Source organism: Ammospiza nelsoni, chromosome 20 (assembly GCF_027579445.1).
Source record: "Ammospiza nelsoni isolate bAmmNel1 chromosome 20, bAmmNel1.pri, whole genome shotgun sequence".
In the NCBI taxonomy this organism is placed as follows: domain Eukaryota; kingdom Metazoa; phylum Chordata; class Aves; order Passeriformes; family Passerellidae; genus Ammospiza; species Ammospiza nelsoni.
In genome coordinates this window covers 9095319-9122050 of record NC_080652.1, presented here as the reverse complement: position 1 = coordinate 9122050, position 26732 = coordinate 9095319, and the positions used below count along the sequence as shown (strand labels likewise).

Here is a 26732-nt window from a genome sequence, read left to right as displayed (position 1 = left end):
TGGTGTCTTCACTGAGCTCTCTCCTTTAAATTCACAATTTTCTACCCATATAACAAAGAAAATGATGAGCATTTTCCATCATCAGTTTCAGAAGGGAATGGCAGACAAGCCAGACTCCCTGAGTTTAATAAAGGAACAAGATGACAGCTGTCACTCCTCCAGCAACAAAACGGGGGAGAAAACTCAAATTTCAGTTTCTTCTGTGATTTTAATGGCACCAACAACACCAGGACACAAAGGATCCCTGAAACCACTCCTGCCTTCAGCTCCAGGATGAACCTGCAGCAGCATTTCCAAAGCTTTGGTCCAGCCTGCACTAAACCATCCCCATTTTCACTGTGCCCATCTCCTGAGATCACAAACTGATGAGCAGCTCTCCTAGAGAGGCCCTCAGGGATTTTCAGGGATTTTCCAAGACAGATTTCTATAAATAAAACCCTTTTTGTCCTTGGAAAGAGCAACCCAAGCCCACCTGTGGGAAAGGTCCCTGCCCATGCACAGCCACTCTGCAGCTCTTCCACAGCCTCCAGGCTGCTTAAAAATAGAATTTCTCCAGCAGAAGCTCCCTGGAGGCTGCTGCAGGAATTTCACATCAAAACCTACAGATTTAGAGATGTTCTGGGCTTTGCTGGAGCTGCTCTGTTGACTCAGCTAACAATTGTACGGATGTTCCAAGTGCCCTCTGTAGGAATGACAATCCCAGGCTGGGAAATGCAATTTTTCTTTTCTTTATTTTTAATTTTTTTTTTCTCCTCAGGCCGTGCTCTGCATTTACAGAATGAAACAATTTTTGCAGGGTTTTCTTTTCATTCTTAAATGAATGTCTCTCTGAGATGGGTAACAATGAGATGGGGTTGAAAGGATTGGTGGTTTTTTTTTTTTGAGACTGATTTTGACAGCGAGGAGAAAAGGATGTTTAAAGTGGGATTAGAGAATGGAACATTGACAGGGAATTTCCACCTGTTCTTATCACCCCTGTGAAACCCAGGGCTGGGATGGGAATAAACATCCACAGAACACAGGGAAGGAGCAAGAAGAAGGAAAAGAGAGGTCTGAAAGGATGCTGAGAAGTACCTAGGGTGAGCAGAGCTGTGATGGAGCTTCCCAAACTGATCCCAGCCTCCAAGGAGGGTGAGCTGACCTTGCAGAATGTTTTTTGTATATTAAACTTTTTTTCTTCTAGATTAAACTTTTTTTTCTATATTAAACATTTTTTTCCATATTAAACTGTCTTTTCTTACATATTAAACCCCATTTCCATTCTACGCTCTCTTTATCTCCCTTTTAAAGTGCCTTCATTTCCATTTCAATAAAGTGCCCTTTATTTCCATTTTAAAGTGCCTTTATCCCAACCAAAAAAGCTTTTCTTGCTTTCACCCTTCCCATTCCCCCTCTTTGGAGCTGTGAGGGGCTCAGATCCCAACCTGGGCTCCCATTTCCAAGCCCAGGGTGGGGAGAAGCCCCAGGAGGAAGAGGAGGGAGAGCAGCACTTACCGGGGGCCCATCAGCACCAGGCATGCCAGGGAGACCAGGTTTGCCCAGAGGGCCCTAAAACCAAACACAAAATCAGTCAGAGCCTCCAGAGCATCGGAAGGGGAAAGTTCTTCTTTAAGTCCTGCAAGTTGTAGAGCTCTTGGAGGAAACTTTTCCTTTTTTAAATCCTGCTGTTTCCAGAGCTCATGGGGGAAATTCACCCCCTTTTAAAATCCTGCAGGTCCCACAGCTCTTGGCGGAAATTCACTCCCTTTAAATCCTGCTGGTCCCACAGTCCTTGGGGGAAATTTTCCTCCTTTAAACTCTGCAAGTTCTAGAGCTCTTGAAGGAAACTTTTCCCCTTTTAAACCCTGCTGGTCCCAGAGCTCTTGGGGGAAAGTTCTCCTCCTTTAAATCCTGCAGGTTCTGGAGATCTTGGAGGAAACTTTTCCTCCTTTAAATCCTGCAGGTCCCACAGCTCTTGAGGGAAATTTTCCTTCTTTAAATCCTGCAGGTCCTACAGCTCTTGGGGTAAATTCACCCCCTTTAAATCCTGCTGATCCTAGAGCTCCTGGGGGAAGTTTCTCCTCCTTTAAACCCTGCTGGTCCCAGAGCTCTTGGGGGAAAGTTCTCCTCCTTTAAATCCTGCTGGTCTTAAAGCTCTTGGGTGAAATTTTCCTCCTTTAAATCCCACTGGTTCCAGAGCTCTTGGGGTAAATTCACCCCCTTTTAATCCTTCTGATCCCAGAGCCCTTGGAGTAAAGTTCTTCCCTTTTAAATCCTGCTGGTCCCAGAGTTTTTGGAGGAACCTTTTCCCCCTTTAAACCCTGCTGATCCCAGAGCTCTTGGGGTAAGTTCACCCCCTTTAAACCCTGCTGGTCCAAGGCCAGCACCAGCCCCATGTCAACAGCCAGAAAATCAGAGGCAGAGGGAAAGGATCCATGGGCTCTCCCCATTATCATCCCACTCAGACTCCCAAAACCCACAGAAAAAAAATCAATTTTCAATCCTCTCCTCATGTTTTACCACAGGCTGCCTTCAAAATGTTTCTCCTCAGAGGGGAAATGAATGCAAATATGATGAATTAGAGGTAAACTGAGCTGGCCTGAGCTCTCCTCTGTCTGGAATGAGAGCATTAGACTTTCATGGCCACGGCTGAAAACAGATGTTGCACATGGGGCAAAGGAGCAGCTGAGGGAGCAAAAGGCAAATCCACAGCTGAGGGAGGGGAATCCAAAGCTGAATTTCAACTCACTTTCTCTCCTGGGGGACCGATGGCGCCTTGTGGACCTGGAAGACCCTGTGAAAAACCAAAAAAAAATAAATTAAAATTTAGGACATTAAAGCAAGTTATTCCTTCCAAATGCATCTTGGCTCTGCATTATTTTAGTGCATTATTTCCCCAGCTCCATTCATTACCAAAATGTCTTGTGGGGGACAATAAAATGTCAGGGATGCTCTGAGGAGCAGGATTCCCTGAAAGCCATGGGAAAAGCCTGGAGATGTGCATTGTTCACCAGGAACTGCACAGGGAATGTTAAACATCCCACAGGATGGGATTTGCCCACCTGGAGCTGCTCTGGCTGTGCCACAGCCAGGTGAGAACTGGGGGATCCCACTCTGGGAGGGTTGGAAGGGAGATTTGGGACTGGAAATGTTTCCTCAAGCCAAATCTCCCCAAATGCTGCTCCCCTTTCTGGTGCTGAATCCTCCCCCCTGTTTTTTCCCAGCTGTGGAGAAGGAGATTTGTCCTTACCTGAGCCCCTGGGTTGCCCTGCTGTCCTGGGGGCCCTGGCTCGCCCTGAGGGCCCTGTGGGGAGACACGGGCAGGTGGGAAAGGTGAGCTGGAAGCACAATTCCTGCATCTCCCGCCAGCTGTGTGCCTGCATTCCCACTGCTGGATACACCTGGGCTGGATCCACACCCTCCCACAGCTCCCTGAGCCCTCTCTGACCTTCCAAGAGCTCCTGAATCAGCTTTTCCCACTGGGAAAGGGAAGGGGGAAGTGATTTCCTTGCACATTCACTCTTCCCCAAGGATTTCCAGCCCAAAGGAGCTGAGCAAGGCTCTAACACCTCCTGGTCTGTGTAGCTGTGATATTTTCTGAAAAATCCCATTTGCCAGGATTTTTCTCCTGAGGAGCTGAGAAGCCTCAGAGGAAAAGAAAAACAATAATTATCTGCTGCTGTGGAATGCAACAGGTGCATCTTTGATTGGTCCATGTTGGTTGTTTTTAATTAATGACCAATCACAGTCAGCTAGCTCAGACTCTCTGAGAGTCACAAGATTTTGTTATCATTAATTTCTATTCCTTTCAAGCCTTCTGATGAAATCCTTTCTTCTATTTTTTTAGTAGAGTTTTAATAGATCATTTTCTTTTAATATAAATAATAAAATAATAAATCAGCCTTCTGAATCATGGAGTCAAGATTCTCATCTCTTCTCTCATCCTGTGAATACCACCACAGGTCTGCATTTATTCTCAGGGAATCCATCCCATCCCATCCCATCCCATCCCATCCCATCCCATCCCACCCCATCCCATCCCATCCCATCCCAGTTTTTTCCCCTCTCTGTTTAATGTCTCTATTTTGATATTCATTAGCTCAGCACTCATCTTGAGGAAAATGTTTCATCTTTCATGGAGAAATAATGTGTCATTCCATCAGAAATTACAATAAATTAACATCCATTTGCTGCAGGAAGATGTTCCTGGTGCTTTGATAGGAATCTAGACCAGGCTAAAAAGCAATTAGCAAATGTAATCTAAGAGAATTTTGCATTTTGCCCTATAGAAAACCTGAACTGCCTGTAAAAATGTGCAGGGAGGACTTACCACATTCCCTTTGGGACCTGTTGGTCCATCCATGCCAGCCACACCCTTTGAAAGGATTTAAAAAACACAGCAGTAAGAAAATATCACGTTATTTCACACCACAAAAGCAGGGAAATTGCCATAAAAATAATAAAAATAAATCAATAATTCCTTTGGACCACGTGGAAAGGGAATAATTTCCTAAAGGTGTTTGGTAAAGCAGCAAATTCCATGAATCCAGGTAAATTTCTAAAGTAATTTTGGTGCTTTTCTCTTTGGTTTAACTAGTCTGGGAGGCACAGGCAGCATCAGGCTGAGGCAATCCTGGCTGGATTGCATCCCACAAGCATGGAATGGCAGAGGAAAAAGGGGAAAAATCCCTGACAGAGCTGTGCCAAAGCAAAATTCACCTGGGACTGGCACTCCCTGAGCACCTTCACTGAGGGAGGAACATGGAGATGTCCCCCTGCCACCAGTTCAGAATCATGGGATTGTTCAGGTTGGAAAACAGCTCTAAAATCATCAAAAATCATCAAACCCAGCATGAACCCAGCATCCAGCCATGTCCCCAGGTGCCACATCCATGTGGGCTTTGAGCCCTTCCAGGGATGGGGACTCCACATTCCCTGGGCACTGCTTCACAACTCCTTCCAGGAAGAAATCTTTCCTAATCCCCACCCAATTTTCCTCTCATCCTGTCTCTTGTTGCTTGGCAAAAGAGCCTGATCCCCCTCCCCACAACCTCCTGCTTGTTGTAGAGAATGAGATTCCCCTGGCCTCCTTTTCTCCAGGATTGTCTTTTATTCTGTGGGGTGCAACATCCCATCCATGGGAGATGAGGCAGTTTGGGAGCAAACCCTGAATCCTCATTAAACCCCAGCAAACCCTGAATCCTCGTTAAACCCCCAGGAGCTCACAGCAAAGTTCTTCACATCCCAGGAGGGCTGAAAGGCCACAGAGTGTTCCCCATTAAGTGCTGACCCCTTGAGCTTTGGGATTGGGGTTTTAAGCTCTGGGATCCCAGAGCAGCAGAGATTTAGGGACAGCCCCTGCATCAGCACTTCCAGGGATGAGATCTGCTGGACAAAATCCCACATGCTGTGGACTGGAATATGAAGGAACTGCTTCAGAATAAGCACTGACCCCAGGAGCTTTGGGGTTGAGGTTTAAACTCTGGGATCCCAGAGCAGCAGATTCAGAGACAGCACTTCCAGGGATGAGATTTGCTAAATAAAATCCCACATGCTCTGGCCTGGAATATCAAGGAGTTGCTTCAGATTAAGCAGTGACCCTTTGAGCTTTAAGGTTTGGGATCCCAGAGCAGCAGAGATTCAGGGACAGCCTCTGCATCAGCACTTCCAGGGATGAGATCTGCTAGATAAAATCCCACATGCTCTGGCCTGGAATACGAAGGAGCTGCTCCAGAGCCCTGAGGCAGCAGTCAATAGCAAAGGCTCTGTGTTAATAACTCCCATCCCTCCCCTCCAGCCTGACAAGGAGTTCATATTTACTCAGGTGGGGCAAATCTGCCCTGCACGGACGTGACACCACTGAGGATGGGGGGAAATCAGAGCCACCAGCTCCTTTTGGGGCTCCACTGCTTTTCACTGCCCAGATGTGGCCAATTCTGCAGCTGGAGGATCAGCTGGGATGGCTGAGGTTGGGATTTTGTCTGGAAGGCTCTGGAGCAGGGAACTCACCGGGGGCCCTGGGGGTCCTGGGGGTCCTTTGGGGCCTAAAAGTCCTCGGGGTCCCTGTGGGGGAAAAAACAGGGTGAGAATTCCCATGTGAGGATGAGCATCACACTGGACATGGACACAGCAGGGTTTGGAAGGACCTTGCAGGGATTGTAGCAGCTTCCCTGAGCTACAAACTGGGAGAGAAATCCTGTGGGCAGAGAGCCTTCAGTAAATAAATATAAGATAATGGAATGGAATATAATGTAATGGAATATAATGGAATAGAATATAATGGAATAGAATATATAATATAATATAATATAATATAATATAATATAATATAATATCATATCATATCATATATAATATCACATAACATAATATGATAATATTATTATATAACTATATAATATAACAATATTATTATAATAATAATAATATAATTATAATTAATAAAAATTAATATCAATAATAATAATTATATAATAATGATATTAATGATATTGTTATTATTATTATTATTAGTAGTAGTAGTAGTAGTAGTAGTAGTAGTAGTAGTAGTAGTAGTATTCTACAGGCATTTATTCCTTGGGTTGGAACAAATCCCCCTTGAAGCAATTAAAAAAAAAATTAATTTAATCCTACTCCTGGATTACCCTGTAGCCCACACTCTTTGCAGCCAAGTTATTCCATTCCTCATTCAAGCTCCTCTGTTGTTGCTGTGTTACCTGAGCACATAAATGCTTTTAAGAAGTTAATAAGCCATAAGTTATTGCTTGGACATGTGCTAAGGAGATAGCTGAGTTGATTAATCTTTCCCAGAAGTTAATCAGACATCTTGTCTATAATTTAGTTCCGGCGAGTCTGTAAATGCCAACCCTTCCCTCTCTGCTCTGAACTGTGCCCAGCAATTGCCATCAATTAATCTAAGGCCACCACACACAACCAAATCAGGGGTTTTGGATGAAATGATAGAGAATGTTCTTCTCACAACAGAGGAAATGCATTCAGGGTGAAATCAGCAGCCACACAGAAATCTGCAGGCAGCAGGAGCAGTTTGCATTGCCAATAAAGTGAGAAATACTCAGTGTTAGGGGCAAAATGCCTTTTCAGAGCATTTCATTGACAGCCTCTCTGTTTGTTTTTTTTTTTTTTAGTGGGATTCTCCTTGAAAGCATTTCTGTGGCTTGGTCCGAAGGGTTTGTCCAAGCCCAGTGAGATCTCCTCCATCCTTCCTGACACCAGGAATTCCCAGCTCCTCCTCAGCTGCTCTGCAGCACGTGGGCTCCAAACACTGACAGAGAGCAGATTTAGGAACTTCTGTGCTCTGGCAGCAGGATATTGACCCCACTGAAGTCAGATAGAAAAGTCTCCCTAAGCTCAATCCTGCCAGGATTCCACCCTGAGGTTTATCAGGAGTCACTGGCACTGGTGACAGTGGTGGAGATGCCACTGCCCTGAGATAAAACTCTTTTCTTAATGGAATTTGCTATGAACACTCACAAAAAATGTATTGTATGTTTATTTACCACATCTAATTTCTACCCCAGCCTGATTAGCTCAATCCCAAAGCAGAGAGAAGGATACAGGCAGGAAAAATATGACATTAATCTGAGTTTCATATTTATATTTATGATATTTTTCTGAGCAAGCAATGAGATTTTATCTTCATTAAAAAAAATCAAACAAACAAACTCCCACCTTTGTAGGAGTGAAAATAAGTGAAAATTATTAATGAAAATAAGCAAAGCAGAGTCGTTCCAGCACAGCCACTCTCAAATTGTTCATGTGGAGCTACAAGCTGAGCTCAATCCCTGGAGGATCTCCGGGCAAAGCTGCCCCAGGAGAGCCCTAAAAATTCCTTTTTCCACCCCAAATCCACAGAAAAGGGAGGGGGATACTCACAGGTTCTCCAGGGAGACCTCGGGGTCCAACTTCTCCATCATCTCCCTGGGCAGCAGCAGGGGCACAGAGAGAAGCAGCAAAAAAATCAACATTTAATTCAGGCACCTCACAGGGGTATTGTCCTTTTAAAATAATATTCCCACAGAAAAGCATTTTCTTTGCAGTATTGACAGGGTTTCCATGCCTTGCAAGCCTGAGGACTAAAATTGAGTTTACCAGGGACTAGAAAGGCCTGAAGATCCTTCAGAATCCTTGCTGATGTTTAGAAAAGTGGATTTTGCCACCAGACAAGGGGTTGTAGACACAACTCAGGGCAGGGGAGCCAACAACCACAAGATTTGAGACCAAACTGAATGGCAGGGCAGGGCTATAAACTGAATAACAAGTGGATGGGGTTTAGCCAAATCAGAGCTCCTCAGATGAACCAGAAGCAGCAGAAGTGCCACCCTGTAACCACACTCTGCAGCCAAGTCATTCCAGCTGGGAATTCATGAAGGATGACCTGGTAACACCAATGGATCATCCCAAAAATCCCTCCAGACTGAGGTTTTATCATGGACAACCCGCACAGCTCAGCAAGGCTGGCAGAGGTTTCCATAAATGCACATTTCTGAAGGCTTTGGGTCATCCAGCGGGAGGATTTCTGCTCTCCTGGTATTTTCCTTCCATTTCTGCCTCTCTCACCAGATCTAACCTGGCATTGCTGAAATCGGTGACATTGAAGCATCACATGGAATAAGGAAAACACGGCAGGAGAATTGGAATTCCTGCAAAGGGAATTGTTGGAAATCCCAGCCCAGCCCCTCCTGGAGCCTTTGGAGTGGAAGGAAAGGGATGGGAGCACTCACTGAGAGCTCACTTTAATCACAGCCCCTTCCACAATGAGGGGAACTCTGGGATTTGTATGGATGGAGCTCCTTCCCTGCCACGGAGGGAAGAAAATCTTCCTGATTGATGGGCAGCTTTAACTGCCTGCCCAAATATTCCACAGCCTCCTTTGTATGATGCAGAGAGGGCTGAGGAATTAAAATGAAATGTTACAGGGTTACTGGAATAGGAGCATCACATGGAACAAGGAAAACATGGTAGGGGAATTTCCTCCCTCCTCTCCCATATCTGCTGGGATAAAACCCCAAAATGATCAAATTGTGCTTCCCCTGGGTTATTTTTCACCCCAAACCTGAGGCTCCCCCTTAGGAAACCAACCCCTTGGAAACCTTCCTCCAGTGCTCATCACTCCCTGCTCTGCTCCCTGTCCTGCCCTCTTGGAATTTTCTTTTTCCCTTTGGGATTCTGACTCTCCTCCTTCCCCCTCCAGCTTTGCTCTGCTCAACCTCAGAACCCCTTACAGCCACAATTAATTAACCAACCCTCCCCAGACTGTGGAGAGTGATAATCTGAGCTTTGCAGAGACACCAAGAGCCCAAAGTGGGAAGAAAACACCATGGAAGGGGATGAGAGCTGGGAAATCCACACTGGCTCCTCAGGTTGAACCACACACCTGTGGCTTCAGCATTTTTCAGCTCTCCCCTTAAACCAGAGCTGGGATCACTCAGTCTGGGCTTTGCTAAACAGCTTCTGGCTGAAGGAGAAGTGAACAATTCAATCTCTGATTCCTGCCTCTGTCTGGAATTTCTGCTCCCCAAATCTCACTGCAATCCTCTGGATTTCAGAAATTCAGAAGCCATCATTTCAGAAACCATCCTTTCAGAAGCCATCATTTTCTCTGGATTCCAGAAATTCAGAAGCCAGCATTTCCTCTGGATTTCAGAAATTCTGAAGCCATCCTTTCAGATGCCATAATTTCCTCTGGATTCCAGAAATTCAGATGCCATAATTTCCTCTGGATTCCAGAAATTCAGAAGCCATCATTTCCTCTGGATTCCAGAAATTCAGAAGCCATCATCTGCTCACTGTGAGCAATAATTTACTCCCTGTGCTATTTCCTTTTTCCTTTTAACCTGAGTTCTTTTTCCTTAAAACCTGACTTTCCTGACCAGATCTTTAAAGGCAAATTCTCCTTTCCACTTCAATTCCCATCTCCCTGCCCTGTTTCCCTCGCAGGGAAGGCTCAGGGACTGGGAGCTCCTGCCTGCTGCTGCACCTGCTCCTTGTTCCCAGGTTTTCCTTGGGAATTCCCAATCCCAGGCACACTTACCCTCTCCCCATCCTCTCCAGGAGCCCCTGGGGGGCCATGGGGACCTGGCTCTCCCTGCAAAAAAAAAAAGCAGAAAATGCTGCAGAGAAGGTGCAAACACTCTGGTAATAGAAACCACCAGGGAATGGGGATGAGCCAAGGCATGGATTTGAATTTTCTGTCTGTGCTGGAGGTCCCTGTGCCCTCAGAGCTGCCACTCTCTCTGCTCCAGGGAGGGGAGGGACATCCTGCCAAAAAAAACCACTTTCCCCCATTTTTTCCTCCATTTTTAAATTATAAATTGCAATTTCAAGCAATTTCCGCCCTGTCCAACAGCAGGTTTTGCCTCTTGCTTTGGGTTTTTAGATTGCATTGCATTAAGGTACTTTTTTCCACCCCATCACAAGTTGGAGCAGCCCCAGAAGGATCCTGCAGAGGGATTTTGCAGCTCCCTGGGATGTGAGGATGCTGTGACATCCCACAGGGTCCTTCATCCTCGCCTGTGCCTCATCCCAGTCCCTCCCAGCCTCCTCCTCCTCCTCCCACAAGAGGAAAAACACTCACCCTGTTTCCCTTCTCACCAGGCAAACCAGCCAAGCCATCAAAGCCTCGGTCACCCTGAAAGCAAAACCAGTTTAAAACACATTTTAAACCAGTTTCGAACCATTTCAAACACATTTCCAGCTGTATTTGAGCACCCTTCCTGTTTATTTCCTTTCTGTGTCGAGGAAGGATGAATTTTCTCCCTCAGACATTCAATCTTCACCTTCCATCAGACCAGGGATGATCTCAAAGTTATGGATTAAAACAAAGGAAAAAAACCAAAAAACCCTTCAAGTCTGTAGTGGTTTTAGTTTGTTAATTTGAGATTTTGCTAATTTTGAGATTTTTTTGCATGGTGTGTTAATGAGTGTGGTGTGTTAATTATTAGTGTATTTATTTTTTGTTGTGAGGTAAGATAAGCAGAAAGATAAAGTAGGTTTAAAACTTTAAAGGGTATAAAGAAAACTTTATTAACAGTAACTAAAAGAGAGAGTAATGACAATTAGGATAAAATTAGGGTAAAATTTGTTATTATCTCATGTAATTGTCATTTGGAGCTAAACTCTTCCCTCTTCCCCCAGCTGAAATGCTTTTCCATGTGGATTTCCAGCACAGCAGCTTCTTCCCTGCTTGATAATTCTGGCAGATCGCAGCAGAATGAAGGGATTTTGTCTCCAATAAAAAAAATTATAGTGGGGATTAAAATTCCTCACCATTTCCTCACCTGCTTAAGAGGTGGTTTTTGGTGCTTCTACTCTAGAGACTTCCCAGCCACTTGTTCTGTTTGTTTTTTCTAATTGGGATTCTGAAGTGTTTGTTCTACAACTGCAGCATATTTCATCCAGCAGTTTAAAAAAGTGGCATTAAAGAAAACCCCAAAAAACAGGAAAAGAAAAGGGAAAATTGCTATTCTGCCTTCCAGGAGTGTGGTTAACTTCCCTCCCTTAACCTCCATGTTCCATGAAGACTTCTTGTCTTCACAGGAGCCTCTGGACCAGCTCACAACCTCATCCAACCAAGCTGGGCTCCTTCTCCGTGGGTCTCTCTGCTCATTCCTGCTGAAGAGAAGGTGCAAATTCCCAAAATCCATAAAAACCTGGCCCTACCTTTGGTCCTGTCTGGCCTGGCATCCCCCGGGCACCGTCACTGCCAGCTCGTCCCTGCAACACAGAACACCAAAGTCAAATCCAAAGGGTAACACAGAACCACAACAGGGTTTAGCTAAACCAGAGAGAGGGTTTATTTAACCCAGGCAGCTCCTCCTGGTGAGGGAAAAATCCCTGTTTTGTGTTTGAAACAACATCCTGGGGTCAATGAGAGGTGGGACATAAATGGCAGCAAAGCCACTTCCCTACATGGGCCATGGTCGTTGGTTTTATGTGAAAAAATAAAATCTCCCAGCACATTTGAAGAGATGCTAATGGTGATGGCTGCAAATTAAAATGAGAGTTTCTGTTTCCAGGAAGGCAGAAGTGGGTCACACACGAGACTTGCTGGTTCCTTCCTCTGGCAAGCTGAGTCATGGTGAGCCAGAGGGTGGCGTGAAATAAAAATCAGAATTAGGGGTGGAAACAGAGCAGGATTTACACCTGATCCATTCTTGGGACTGGGTTCTGCCAGGACCAGGGACTCCAAGCTAGTTCAAAGCATTTGTGCAGCTGCAACCCCAACACCAGGGAGGCAAAAAAACCCAGGCTAAAAGAGTGGGATGAGCAGCTTTGAATTCCCCCCACACTGTTCGGATTTTAACTCCCATCCTTCTTTGTGCCCTCCCAGATTTTAACTCCCATCCTGGTTTCTGTCCTCTCAATTTTCAGTTCCCATCCTCATTTTCATCCTCCCAAACTTTAACTCTCCTCCTCCTCATGTGTGTCCTCACAGATTTCAACTCCCATTCCCATTCACGTCCCAAATTTTAACTCCCGTTCTCATTTGTGTCCTCCCAAATTTTAACTCCCATCCTGATTTCTGTCCTCCCAAACTTTAACTCTCCTCCTCATTTGTGTCCTCCCAAATTTCAACTCCCAAATTTGTGTCCTCCCGAATTTCACCTCCCATCCTTCTCTCCTCTGAGATTTTAACTCCTATCCTGGTGTCCTCTCAGATTTTAACTCCCATCCTTGTGCCCTCCCAGATTTAACTCCCACCCTGATTTGTACCCTCCCAAATTTTCACTCCGATCCTGGTTTCTGTCCTCCCAAATTTTAACTTTCCTCCTCATGTGTGTCCTCCTAGATTTCAACTCCCATTCTCATTTGTGTCCTAAATTTTAACTCCCATCCTGGTTTCTGTCCTCCCAAACTTTAACTCTACTCCTCATTCATGTCCTCCCAGATTTTAACTCCCATCCTTGTCAGATTTTAACTCTCATCCTGATTTCTGTCCTCCCAAATTTTAACTCTCCTCCCAAATTTCAACTCCCACCCTTCTCTCCTCTGAGATTTTAACTCCTATCCTGGTGTCCTCTCAGATTTCAACTCCCACCCTGATTTGCACCCTCCCAGATTTTCCCTCTCATCCTGGTTTGTGTCCTCCCAGATTTTCCCTGCCATGCTGGTTTGTGTCCCCCAGGACGGCCGAGCTCAGCCTGGCCGCTGCCGCCTCTTGCGCAACGCCCTCGGTGCAGAGGAATGGGAGGAATTGTTTGGCAGCAGGAGCAGTTTCCAGCAGGAATTGCAGCTCCTGCCTGCTCAGCACAGCTGCCAGGACACTCACCCTGCGGCCTGGCTTCCCTGCAGGACCGGGAGGACCTTGGATGCCTCGTGGACCCTGCAAGGAATCAAGGAGAGAGGAGGAAATGTCACCTCAAGGAGGAAATGTCACCTCAAGGGAGAAATGTCACCTCAAAACCCAGAGATCAGTGCCCACTTCAGGCCCTTCTGGGGCTTTCAGGGCCACCAGGGCTCCAAAATAAATCCCTGGAGCAGAGCCTGTGGTTCCAAACACACAGGGAAGGCTCAAGGCTGAGCATCTCCAGGCAGGAATTGTAGGTGTTGATCTATGGGGAAGCTTTGGCAAGCAGGTGGTGGAGATGAATCCCATAAATCACTTCTCTTGCCATCAGAAAATGGGAACTTTCCCTCAATGCAGGATGTGAGGCTTGGAAGAACAATATCCTGAGCATTTGTGAATTCTCCACACTTCAAATTATCTTTTATGTACAAGACTTCTCCGTGGGTGTCCTTCCAGGAAGGGAGTTGCAGAGTTTTACACTGCTGGCTTCAAACCGTGTCCAGAGCCTGCACTCAGACACTTGGAGGGACATTTCCATGCCAAGCACGTGTTCCCACAGCCTCCTGCTCCCAGCTGGCACGGGGTGACTGAATCCCTGCTGCCCAACAGCCTCTCAGGCAGGACTGGCTGCTCCAGCCTCGTTTCTCCAGCTCCCCCCAGTTCCACACTCACCTGAGGTCCCATTTCTCCAGCTTCTCCCTTCAGTCCTCCACTGCCTGGGGGTCCCTTTGGACAGAGAAGAGGATTTATTAGATTTTTGCTCCAAGAGAGCCAGAGAAGAAGATTCCACATTCAGGAAAAGCCATTCATGGATCCAGAGCCCACAAGGAGCTGGAGCTGCTGGGTTGGCTCCATCCTCACCAATTCCATCACTCCCCAGCTCCATTCCCTCATCTTCATCCTCACCAAATCCATTACTCCTCAGTTCCATGTCCCCAGTTCCATCTCCCAATTCCATCATTCACTAGTTCCATCTCCCCAGTTCCATCACCCAATTCCATCCCACCAATTCCATCCCCCAGTTCCATCCCTTATCATTTCCATCCCCCAGTTCCACCTCTCCAGTTCCATCCCCATTTCCATCCCCCCATTTCCATCCCCCCATTTCCATCCCCCAGTTCTATCTCCCCAATTCCATCCCCCCAATATCATTATTCCCCATTTCCATTTCCCAATTCCATTATTCCCCATATCCATCCCCCCAATTCTACCCCAATTCCATCTCCCCAGTTCTATCTCCCAATTCCATCCCATCATTTCCACCCCCACAATTCCATCACCCCCCATTTCCATCCCCCAATTTCATCACTCCCCAGTTCCATCCCCCCCAATTCCATCACTCCCCATTTCCATCCCACCATCAGTCCCCATTTCCCTGCCCCATTTCCCTCACTCACCATTGGGCCCGGCCGCCCCGTCAGCCCCATGGGTCCCGCTGGTCCCCTCAGTGCCAGCTGCAACAGAAGGACAAACAGGGCTCACCTTGTGACAAAGCCACCACTGAGCCACAGCCACAGCTCCCTCCACACCCACAAAGCCCTGGAGCAACGTCCACATCCCCAGGGAATCACAGATTCCATCCCACCCACAGTGGGCAAACAGCTTCTCCTGGCCCAGATTTGCTGTGCCCCATCCTTGGTGGGGTCCAAGGCCAGGCTGGGACACTTGGAGCCACCTGGGGTCATGGAAAGTGTCCCTGCCCATGGAAGGGCTTGGAATGAGATGGGCTTTAAGCTCCCTCCCACCCCAAAGCATTCTGTCATTCTATGAAAGCCCCTGGACTGTCCATGAATCTGCTGAGAGGACATAAATATTTATGGCCCCACTTCAATTCAAGAGAAATTTTTTTCTTTATTGTCCTGGTAGTTCAATTTTAGAGGAATTTTTCCCTTTTTTTCTTTGGTTAACATGCTCCAAACTGAGCTCCAATTCAAACTGAACACAGGGGGCTTTTAGCTCCATAATTAAGGAGTCGTGTTAACCATGCATCAACCCAGTAATTTCCACGGTGGGAAATGGAGCTGGGCCATGCTTTAAAACATCCCTCAGACAATTTGTTCCCTCGTGACAATCCAACACTTCCAAAGAGTTGTAATTATCTGTGTACTCCAGTAATTAAAATCTACCCAGTGACTGAGCTTGGAAAGGCAGAAATATTGCACAAATGCTGGGTTCTGTGGCATCTTTTTACAACACCCCATTAAAAGGGAGATGCTGTGAACCACTGCTGGCTGCAACTACATTCAGTGCCTAATGAAAGACAAATTTTAAGAGGATAAATCAACCTAATAATGCAATTAACGGCAGTGATAATGAGAAAAACAAACCCAAAATAGGAAAAGGTTATGCTTGCTGCAGGACCCTCTTTTCCAATCCTGTAGTTCCATACAAAAATGACATTTATTTCCCTTCCTGCATCATGGTTTTCAGCCAAAATGTTGAAGTTCATGAAAAAATTGATTTTTGTCCTTTCTAGAAATATTAAACTTTTCATCCATAGTCCAAAAGTTACCCAGGATTTATTTGAGTTTTAAATTTTTTTCCCCAAACATGAAAATTTAAATAAAAAGGGACTTTGAATGAGGGGAGGGAGACTATTTATTTTTTGGTAAATCACAATTTTCAGCAGGGAGAAGAAAAAATAAAAGAACAAAAGCAGAGAGCTGGAGAAAGGAGATGCTTCTCATGAAGCATTTCTCAGGTCAAACCCTCTATTTCCCAGGAAAATAAAATGCTGATGGAAAAACGCTGGGCAGGCTGGAAATTAAGACTGACACGGTAACACCAGGAACATAATCCAGGATATTATTGGCAGCACAAGGTTAATGGACAGGAAAATGCAGTGCCTGGGAGGATCAGGACTCTGCCTGAATCTGTAAAAAATCCAATCCAGCTCCTTTGGAAAAGGATGGAAAGCAGAAAACTCCCAGTTAAGGCAAACACCTCATTAAAAACCCACCAGGGGCAGGTGCCACCCATGGGGGGAGATCCCAATGGATTTTACCCCATATAAAGGTGAAATAAATTGAGTTTTTAGCTTATTTTAGCCCCAAAAAATCTATGTTAAAATCTGCAGACAGCTCAGAGCAACAAGGCAGCTCCAGCCACACATCCCAGCTGCAGCCAGATGTGGGCTCTGGAGCTGCCCCCAAATAAAACAGCCCCAAAGCTGTGTCCCTTTGGGAATTGCCACCCTAAAAAACGTTCTCCTTCATGGCAAGGGTGTGTTTGCAGCAGAACTGGGTCCCTTTGGGGCAAACAGAGCAGTTTGGGAACTGTGGGGTTCCCAATCTCTGCTTTTTAACCTCAGCACTCAGGAAAGCTCCCACAAGCACCAAGGGAGAGCAATTTCAGAGCTCCACTGGCTAAAAGTGAAGTTTGGTTTTGAAGAGATGAGTGCAGAGCCTTCCCCACTGAGGTGTCCATCCAGGCAGGGAGCAGGAGCTGTGCTGGGAATGTGCCAATCTTGTTTCACCAGAGAGCCAGGGATGATGATTTGGACATCAATCAATGAGGCCATCCGAGGAAAGAAACGTTCCAGGGATGGTCACCATGTATTCCCAAATAAATATATTAAATTAGAAATCTGCCTGGTGAGATTCTGGGAGCAGATTCTATATGTGACATTGGTTTCATTATGAGGATTTACTGGGGGGAAAAACATACAAAAATAAGAAAATGTTTTGAGCACAGCTGCTCATAGGGACCCTCAAAATACAAATATACAGGTCTGCCAGAGGTCTGCAAGAAATTAAAGCCAGCTTTCCATCAGCTGGTTGTAATTAAAACCCAAATCATGCAGGTGCAACCCAGTGACAGGTGAGAGGTTCCACCAGCAATATTGGGGACTGTTGAGGATTTTTTGGAGGTTGAGGAGTTTTTGTAAGATAATGGCCACATTCAGCTGCAGATTTAACTCCCACCCTGATTTTTACCCTCCCAAATGTTCACAACCCAGCCTGCTTGTTGGGATAATGGACACATTCACAAACAATGGATAATGGACATGTTCAGAAATGGGGTCCGTATATCCTTGAGAAAGGTACAAGAAGAAGAATCATCAAGACTCAGCAGGTTTGTCAGCAAGTTTGAGAAAGTGAGAAAAAAGAGAAGCCATGGATGGGCCAGACAACCACAGCAAGACGCGTGAAAAATTAAAAGATCCAATCAGCATTCTAATTTAGATGTGTGAACAGCTAGGATTAACCAATCATGTATTAGCTAGAGATGTGTGGACAGTAGACACTTATTATAAATACAGCTCTTTTGGGGATAATAAATCTGGCTTCAGTGGATCACATTGATCATGGTGTGATGTCCCATTCCCGATCCTCACACGGCACAGGGCCGAGCGTGGGCACAGAGGTGTGAGGGGTTCATTGTGCCATTGCAGGCGGCTGCAGAGTGCCGTGGCAGGCACTCCCAGCTGGCAGCACTCACCCTGGCCTGCTGCAGGATGGCCTGGGCCTGTGCCTCCTGTGCTGACACCATGGGTCCCTTGGAGCCGGCGTCGCCTCCGCCGCTGAAGCGGAACTGGGGGAACAAGGTGGAGACAAAGCAGGTCACAGCTCTGTCCCTGCAGCCTGAGCCTGAGCAGCTCCCTTCAGCATGACTGCCCTGAGCCCATCCCAGTCCATCCTAAACCCTAAACCTAAGCCCATCCCAACCCATCCCAGTCCATCCCAGCCAAGCACAGCCCATCCCATCCCATCCCATCCCATCCCATCCCATCCCATCCCATCCCATCCCATCCCATCCCATCCCATCCCATCCCATCCCATCCCAGTAACCCCTGGGCTTGTACTGTGCAGAGCCAGGATTTGGACTCAATAATCCTGGTGGGTCCCTTCCACCTTGGCATACTCCATGATTTTTATCATCATCCATCACTTCTGGAAATTTAAACCTGTCTGTGCTTTTGACTAATTAAGGAGCTCCAGTGCTTTGCAAAAAGTCAATTTAAAACAGGAACCATCCAAATCCATCTTTTCCCTCAAAGAAAATATGTCCTTGGGGTAAAGGGGATGGGAGATTTCTGCAGGAAGGGGCATCAAACAGCAGCAAAACCAAGAAGCCTGACTCATTTTAATCCCTTTTTAGTTCTGTTTGTACTCACAGGCAGCATAAGCATTGTCCCTGGTGGTCCTGGCAATCCATCTGCTCCTGGGAGACCTGGGCGTCCAGGTGGACCCTGAAAGAGGAAGAAATTAAAATAAACTTCTAAAATATCCTTTTGGTTCTGTGCATACACTAACAGCTGTGGTTATCTCAGGATATTGTCATGACATGGATTGAGTTGGTGGGAATCTCAATTTTTCTTCAATTTTCTGAATTCCCTCCTGTCCCATCCTGCCCCAGCTATTTCCAGGGTCTGCCTCGTGCACTTTTGGAGCAATCCAAGTCCCTGCCATGCTCCAAGATAACAGAATCAATGTTTAGAGTTGGATCTGTTAAAATCTATTAAGAAACCCAAAAATAGATGAAACTTCCAAACTCAGTGAGAGAGAAATGGAAGGAGATAAATTAATTCCTGCACACGTTCAATCAGCCAGGTCGTTTTATTTTTCTCTTTTCTTTTTTTTTTTAATTTTTATTAGTTTAGTCCTTTGAGGCTCCTTGCATTGGAATGGAGTGATCCTGTCAGGGGCTGTAAATCAGCCCAAATCCATGGATCTCCACAGAGAGGAGGATCATTAACAGGCACTCAAACAACAAGTGGGCAGTCAAAGATCCATTGATGAAGCCATAAAAAGTCAAATATGGCAAATTTTCCCTGGTAAAAAGTTGAGGTTAACCCAGATTTCCTCCTCATTCCAGTGATCCCATATGCAAATGAGGGTGACATCAATGTGTGTGGCTAATTGCAATTTTCACAGCTGTTTAAGGCAACAGGGATTTGACCACATCCCAGCAAGGCCAAAAAAGCCCCAATGCTCCTTTTGTGGCCAGCAGGTTGAGATTGAGAACTCGGCTACTTCTTTAGTTAGGAAACATCAACGATAAATCAATTTATAGGGAGCTGACTCTCTTGGAAGGGCAAGAAATGAATATTTTTGTAGTTCTTGCTCTTCTCAACCTGCCTGCAGCGTGTTCAGATCCAAAGAAAAAATGTAAATACAAATCTTGGGCATGGGGACACCAAAAGGCCAGGAAGTCCTAAGGCCACCCCACAAAGGAGGTGGATAAAGGTGGGAAAGACAAATAGACAACAAAGTGCCTAAAAACCAGAATATTTGAATAAAACAACCCAACAGAGCACCAAACCAAAGGATTTGGTGCTTTACCCTTGCCCCACACCCTTCCAGCAAGATCTCCCCACCCCACATCTCTCTGCTCCCCCTTGTTCCATGTCCAACTTCCCAATTCCCTCATTCCCTCCCCTTAAAACAAACCCAAACCACTCAGGCCGAGGTTCCCAGCAGGAATCAGAGCCCAGCCCTGGTGGGTGAGGAGCTGCCCCAGCCTGGCCAGGGCTGTGCTGTCCCCAGCAGGGCTGGCCCTTGTCCCAGCCCCACGAGGACAAGGCCTGCATTAACAACAAGGCCCCGCCATGACTGGCCTGGATTAACAACAATGCTGCTCCCAGGGCTGGAGCAGCAGGAAAACACCAGGGAAAATTCCAACAGTGCCCAGGAGGGCTGCAGAACTCTCCAGAACATCCATTTCTCCAGGCAGGCTTGACATCCACAATTTGCTGAGCCTGGCCAACACCAGGGCCTTCAACCCCACTGAGATCCCACCCCAGACCCTTCTATTGGAGCAGAAATGGCACAAATCATTTAGGCCAGGCTCGTTTTGTATGATAAACCTTCTTTTCTCTCCCTCTCCTCCTAGAACTCCAGCCCTGCCTGTGATGGAGCAGGGCTGAGCTTGTTTATCTCTCCTGACAAGTGTTGATGCAGTGCTTTTATCCATAAATGCCTCTTTTTGTTTCAGGCTGGGTGGGGGAGGTCTTTTCCTGGTGGAATGGACCAGCAGAGGGGGGTGAGCAATGAAACACAGGAAAATCAAACCCGTAAAGCACTTTGGAAATTTAAATTCATGAATGCCGGGAAGAAATGCAGCCTGCCAGGGGCTGGGTATAAATCTGTGTGCCTCTCCTTATGGAAATGGGGATTTGCTGAAATACAGCAGCCAGGCATGGATGGGGACTGCAACTTGCATTTGAAATGCAAACCCTGGGGTAACACTGCCATGGAAGGGTTAAACTGAAACCTGGGGGTGTCTGTGTAGGGTGCTGAGCCTCAGCATTCACCAAGTGTGCCTCTCTCCCTAGATGGTTGAAAACCAGAAAATTTTGGTCAGAAAATTACATAATAGGAGATGTTTATGGCAGTTTTGGGGGTCTCTGAGTTAAGGGAGCATTTGGAAAAAGCACAACCCTTGGAAGCACTCAGAAGCCAAATCAGGATTTTTAGTGATGCCTTTTAGGGATCCTGTTGCACTTTTGAGGTGCCAAACTGCTCAGGGGAGTGATTCCCTTGGGATTCAGTGACTGATGGCTTTGGAAGGTGAAGATATTTTGTGATGAGTCCCAGAGTACCCAGACACCCAAATTTCCAACCAAACTCGGGCTGGGTGAGGGAGCTGCAGTTTGCTCCAATGCTGCAGCTCACCCCCTTCCAAACAACACATTTTCCCACTTCCTTCCTCCCAGTATGGAGCCCCCATGGAACAGCTCCCTGCTCTCCTCAGTGCCATATTTCCTCCTTCCCACTGCTGCCTAAGTCATCCCAAAGCATCCTGAGCCCTCTGGAGCCTCCCACACCCAGGCTGCTCCTCCGCTCTGCTGCTGACACAAACTCCTCTCTGCCTCCTGATCGTGCAAGAAGCTTTAAATAAATAAAGCAAATAAAGCTCTTTCTTCTTTTTTTTTTTTTTTTTTTTTTTTTTTAACAATGAATAAACCAGAGCTAAATGAGTGTTGGCCAATATTAACAGAGCTGACTATTGTTGGGCTGTTAATTCATTGCACCTGCCTGAGAGCAGATAAAAAATCTCTTTATCAGATGCAGGCAGAGGGAATGTTCCTCACTGTACCCAGGGAAGGGTCATGTAAATTCATGAGCTACACTCTCAGGGTTAATAATAAACAAATTAAAAGAGGAGCTGCTCTAATTGAAAAGGAGGGTTTTAATATAGCTCCTGTGAGTTCATCACTTCTCTCTGCACCCTGTGCTGGGTTGCACTCTGCTCTGGACACTGCTGCAGCTGTCCTAGAATGCAAATTATTCCTCTCAGAGTGACTGCTGCTGCTTGGCTCTGCAGGGCTGTTCCAGAGGAGCTTGGCCAGCAAATATCTGCATCTGCCTGGACACATGACAGGAGGAGTGTCCCTGTCCCCAGGGCCAGCATCCAGCCTGCCAGGAATGCAGCAGGAGAAGGGAGAGCTGAGCATCGCAGGATGGAGACAGGGATGAGGCCACGGGGAAAACAGCACCCTGGGAATATTCAAAATCCGTATGAGGATTTTAAGGGTTCACCCTGGACCACTGAGAGTTGCAAACCAAGACAGGGATGAGGCCACAGGGAAAACAGCACCCTGGGAATATTCAGAATTCAAATGAGGATTTTTAGGGCTTGCCCTTGACCACTGAGAGATGCAAACCAAGACAGGGATGAAGCTACAGGGGAAAACAGCACCCTGGAATTATTCAGAAGCCAAATGAGGATTTTTAGGGCTCGCCCTGGACCACTGAGAAATGCAAACCAAGACAGGCAGGGAAAAACAGCACCCTGGAAATATTCAAAATCCATACGAGGATTTTTAGGGGACCACTGAGAGATGCAGACCAAGAAAGGGATGAGGCCACAGGGAAAAACAGCACTCTGAAAATACTCAGAAGCCAAAAAAGGATTTTTGGAGCTTGCCCTGAACCACTGAGAGATGCAAACCAAGACAGGAATGAAGCTACAGGGGAAAACAGCACCCTGGAATTATTCAGAAGCAAATAAGGATTTTTACGGAATAAGGATTTTTACTGAGAGATGCAAACCACGCCCAGCTCACCCCTCTCTGTGAGTCCAGGCTGCAGAGCTCCCTGTGTGGGCACAGTGCAGGGCCACAAGGGTTAAGCCAGGCCCAGGAGCCCCCAGGGCTGAGCCTGGATTGATTTCTGAGCTGGCAGGCAGAGATGGATGGAGCTCAGGCAGGGCCCCTCGTCCTCAATCACGTCCCAGGCACCAGAAATGGGATTTGTGCTCCATCAGCAGCAGTGCAAAGCAGGGAGGGTCCTCCCAGCACTGCTCCAGGGGAAAAGGGGGAGTGCAGCAGCCCCAGGGACCAAGGAGGCAACAAAGAACCTGACCTAAAACAAAGGCAGTGCCCAGGCTGGGGACAGTGCCATGGGAATGCTCCAGCACCTGCCCTGCCCTGTATTCCCAACCCCTTTGGGAGCTGCTCTCAAAGATGAACGGGATTTTAACAGGATTTTAACAGGATTTTAAGGCTCCAGTGATACCCCACAGCCCCACCAACCCACCCAAACTCCAGCCAAGAGGAGAAAGCCACGGGCACTCACCCTCTCCCCTGGGTCACCCATCAAGCCCACGGGTCCAGTTGGTCCTGGAGGTCCTGGAAGGCCCTGGCAGAGAAAAGGGGGAGAAAAACCTAAGCCACAAAAGAAAATGTGTTATTATTTGTAGCAGATTTATACGAGCAGCAGGAAAAGCTCTCTGTTTATTTTTTGCACCACAAAATCCACCCCAAAGCTCTCTCTGTGCACGTGTATGGCAGATGGGAGCATCAGAGCCCAGGGAGCAGGGGGAAAATGCCACTTACTGCTGGGCCTTCAGGACCTGGGGGGCCTTCCACCAGCATTCCCTGAGCAAGAGGAAGGAAAAAAAGGGATTAGACACATCCACAAAGTCATTTTGTCCACAGGGAAATGCCCAGTGCTTGAGCTGTTCTTAAATATTTCAGCTCTTGCTGCTGCATGGAGACATCCCAGAGCTGGAGGGTTTGCACTTCTTCTGGATGACCTCTCCCAGATGTGCAGAGGATCATGGAAAAGCCAAATAATGTGTAATTAAATCCCAAATAATGCGTAATTAAATCCCAAATAATGTGTAATTAAATCCCAGCCCTTACTGCCAGCATCAGCCCCAGCACAGCATCACCTGCCCCAGCATCACCTTCCCCTTCTCCCTTTGCTCAGAGCCAGGGAAAAAGCAAATCCTGGACTTTGTCCAGCCCTGATGGTGCTGGAGCTTGAGGAAAAAAAGCTGTTCCTAGCCCTAAAGAGCTTAACAAAAAGTTAGCAATCAAGTTGCAAGGTGGTTTTAAAGTGATTTTTTCCAGCAGGCTGCACGCTGTGATTTCCTCTGTGAACGTAGGAAATCGCTGTGTGGGAAAAATTCTGGGATATTGTTACTGCAACCTCCTCAATCTAAATATTTTGTCATCACTTTAGATCAGATCTATCATGCACTCAGGAAAATTAAGGTTTGGGTTGTTTTTTTTTCCTCTCATGAGTATGTTAAAGTCGGAAAGAAACTCCCAATCCACCTGGAAATGTTTTTCAGGGGAATGGTTTGGGAAGAGCTCTGTCCCTTTTATCTCTGAGATAAAGCAGCTCAGGTGGAGTCAGCAATTCCCAGCTCACCTGTGGCAAACAGGGACATTTTTCCTAAGGGATGGAATCCTGTAAAAATCTGTGGATGAGCAGCAGGAGCTGCTTTGGGGTCACCCCAAACTGTTCTCAGGCTCTGGTGCCAAAATCCTCAGCTGACCCCACTCCAGCCGAGCTGAACGAATCTGAAATGTCTGCAGGAAAATCCAGGCATTCCTGCCCCAAAACCACACTCCCATAGCCCAGAGCAGCAAAAAATAACCCAAAGCAGCCTGCCATGACCCAGCCCTGCTTCCATCAGGGGTTCTGCACCAAAAAATGCTCGGCCAGCTCCGTTCTCTGCCTTTCCTGGTGTCCACACTCATCACCACAGCATTTCAAATCTTGCAGCTGGATGTGAGGGGGGAAATTTCTGCTGCCACCGCAGGAGAGGCTCTGCAGCTCCTCACCAGGGAGGAATTCAGGTCATGGTCATGTCCCTTGCAGCTGCAGCCATGGAAATGTTTCACTGGGTGGGAATTAGGGGTGAGTTCCGCACGCCTGTCCTCAGGGAAAGCCCAGAGATCACAGCTCATGGACACCCCAAAATGATGGATTTTGGATGGATCTTCTTGAGATCTCAACATCTGGACACCCCAAATCCATCCTCCTTGAGATCTCAGCATATGGACAACCCAAAATCCATCCCAGGATACAGGCACTTCAAAATGATGGATTTTGGATGGATCTTCTTGAGATCCCAGCATATGGACACCCCAAAACCCATCCTTGTTGAGATCCCAGCATATGAACAACCCAAAATCCATCCTTGTTGAGATCCCAGCATATGGACACCCCAAAACCCATCCTTGTTGAGATCCCAGCATATGGACACCCCAAAACCATCCTTGTTGGGATCTCAGCATATGACCAACCCAAAATCCATCCTTGTTGGGATCTCAGCATATGAACAACCCAAAATCCATCCTTGTTGGGATCTCAGCATATGAACACCCCAAAATTCATTCTTGTTGGATTTCCAGCACATGAACACCCCAAAATCCATCCTTTTTGGGACCAGTGGTGGCACACTCTGGTGTGACAGGTTCTAAACTAGTTATTAATCAGGGTGCAGAGAATCCCAGCCCACACAGGAGCTTTTTGGGGTCCTGCTGTGAGCACACACAGCACCAAGGCTCTGCTCCCCAGCACGCTCCTCCCAGGGAGAAGGGTCAGGGATAATTGGCCCATTTGGGATGCAAACATCCTTGGCATCTTCCCATATTTATCTGCTGGTTTATGTCGAGCTGGGGCCTTGGGGACATCTGGAGATTGTCTTTGGCAGGAAACCTCCTGTGTTCCCATGGATGTTCATCAATGGGAACAATGGAAACGTGGCAGGGTTTAGGGACAGCACCAGTGGGGTGATCCCTTGAGGGGGGCAAGCCAACCGTGGATTTGGGATTGTCCCAGGGGAAAACAGGGTTCCACTTCAGACACCACCCACAAATGAAGCCAACATCCCAAAACCAGCCTGAAATCCTGCTGCAATTCAGAGGCGCTCAGCGAACCCTCCCTAAAGGGGAGCACCGGGGTCCCCCCAAAAGGACAGAGAGCTCTGACGAGGTGCCAGCAGCCTGGTGACGCCACAGCTGGGACATCTGGGATCCCTGCATCTCTCCTCTCCATCCCTCCTGCCCCTGCCCTGCCCCGCTGCCTCCAGCAAGTGTCAGCACAGAGCAAGGATTGAAGGACAGCTGGGTTTGAAAGGCAAGGAGTAAAAATCCACCAGAATCCAACTCTGTGCTTGGGTTTTATTTCCCTTCTCCTGCAGCTCCCATCAAAAATGGAAAAAAAAAATAAAAATGAGCTAAAGAGCGCAGCAAATCTGATTTTCCCTGCTCAAGAGGAGCTGCACGGAGAGAGAGAAGGCAGCATTTGGTCTTGTTTACTTTCTGGCAAAAGCCATCCATGCTCCAGTGTTTTGAAATAGCAAAGGCGGCCAAATTCTTTCTGGATGATTAAACTTAACTATTTTGTTCGCTTTGTAGCTTTTCAGGCTGGGTTTGTGCCATCATCTTTGTGGGGTCTGGCTTCCCCCTTCCCACCCCTCTGATAAGGAAATCGCTGGCTCCTCCTTTTGTTTGCAGAGTGAGAGACCCAAAAAGGAAGAGGAGGAAGGAAAGGTCAGAAATGTTTTTGAAAGGGGGTTAAATTGGAGTTTTGAAGCCACGCTACTGCACCCCAGCACCTGCAGAAATTTCAGGTGAAAGAGGAAAAGGAGGAAAAATTAAAAGGGAAATAATGGCCTGAGGATGATGGGAAGTGCTGTGCTGGCCCCCTGCCAAGGAAAATGAGGTTAATTGAGCTGTGGGTGTGCAGCCAGCAGGAGCTCAGCCCACAGGGACAGGGATGGGGCAGGTGGGTGTGAGGAGCTGATCCCCAGTTCCAGCCTGGGAGGGGCAGGAATGGGGCACCTGGGCATCCTGGCATGCAGAGAGGGGAAAAAATGGGAATTTACCAAGAGCTTCTTGCTCTGCTAACAGGAACCCCTGAGCCAGCCCCACCACGAGGCTCCTTCCCCACCTTGCGGTGCTGTGTTGGGCACCCATAGCTTTTGCAGAATGCAGAGGGCACAGACAGCTTGGAATTGTTCTTTAGAAGGAAAATCAACGTCAAAATCAGGCCAGAAATACAAAGGAAAAGGGTCCCACACACAGTGGGACTGTGGAGCTGGTGCAGGAGCAAACCTCTCCACAGCTTTGTGCTGCAGGGATTTATTTTATATCCCTTTTATTCCCACAGGGATAAAATTATTCCCATTGGAGGCACAATTAAAGGCAGCCCCAAGCTGGGAGTTCAGGGCAGGATACAACCTGGATGCCCCCAAACTCCTG

At 47.0% G+C, this 26732-nt stretch overlaps 1 protein-coding gene across 2 annotated transcripts in view; it reads right to left on the bottom strand.

Annotated features, from left to right (window-relative positions):
- COL5A1 (collagen type V alpha 1 chain) overlaps nt 1-26732 on the bottom strand; it is a 133127-nt gene that overhangs the window by 43856 nt on the left and 62539 nt on the right. For both annotated transcript variants that reach the window (XM_059486138.1, XM_059486139.1), the window contains exons 10-25: nt 23067-23108; nt 22807-22869; nt 18402-18476; nt 17726-17818; nt 14683-14739; nt 13958-14011; nt 13268-13321; nt 11659-11712; nt 10574-10627; nt 10031-10084; nt 7873-7917; nt 5989-6042; nt 4310-4354; nt 3230-3283; nt 2729-2773; nt 1495-1548 (exon numbers count right to left, since the gene is read on the bottom strand). In XM_059486138.1, the coding sequence (XP_059342121.1) occupies nt 1495-1548; nt 2729-2773; nt 3230-3283; nt 4310-4354; nt 5989-6042; nt 7873-7917; nt 10031-10084; nt 10574-10627; nt 11659-11712; nt 13268-13321; nt 13958-14011; nt 14683-14739; nt 17726-17818; nt 18402-18476; nt 22807-22869; nt 23067-23108 (897 nt within the window). The remainder of the gene's footprint in view (nt 1-1494; nt 1549-2728; nt 2774-3229; nt 3284-4309; nt 4355-5988; nt 6043-7872; nt 7918-10030; nt 10085-10573; nt 10628-11658; nt 11713-13267; nt 13322-13957; nt 14012-14682; nt 14740-17725; nt 17819-18401; nt 18477-22806; nt 22870-23066; nt 23109-26732) is intronic.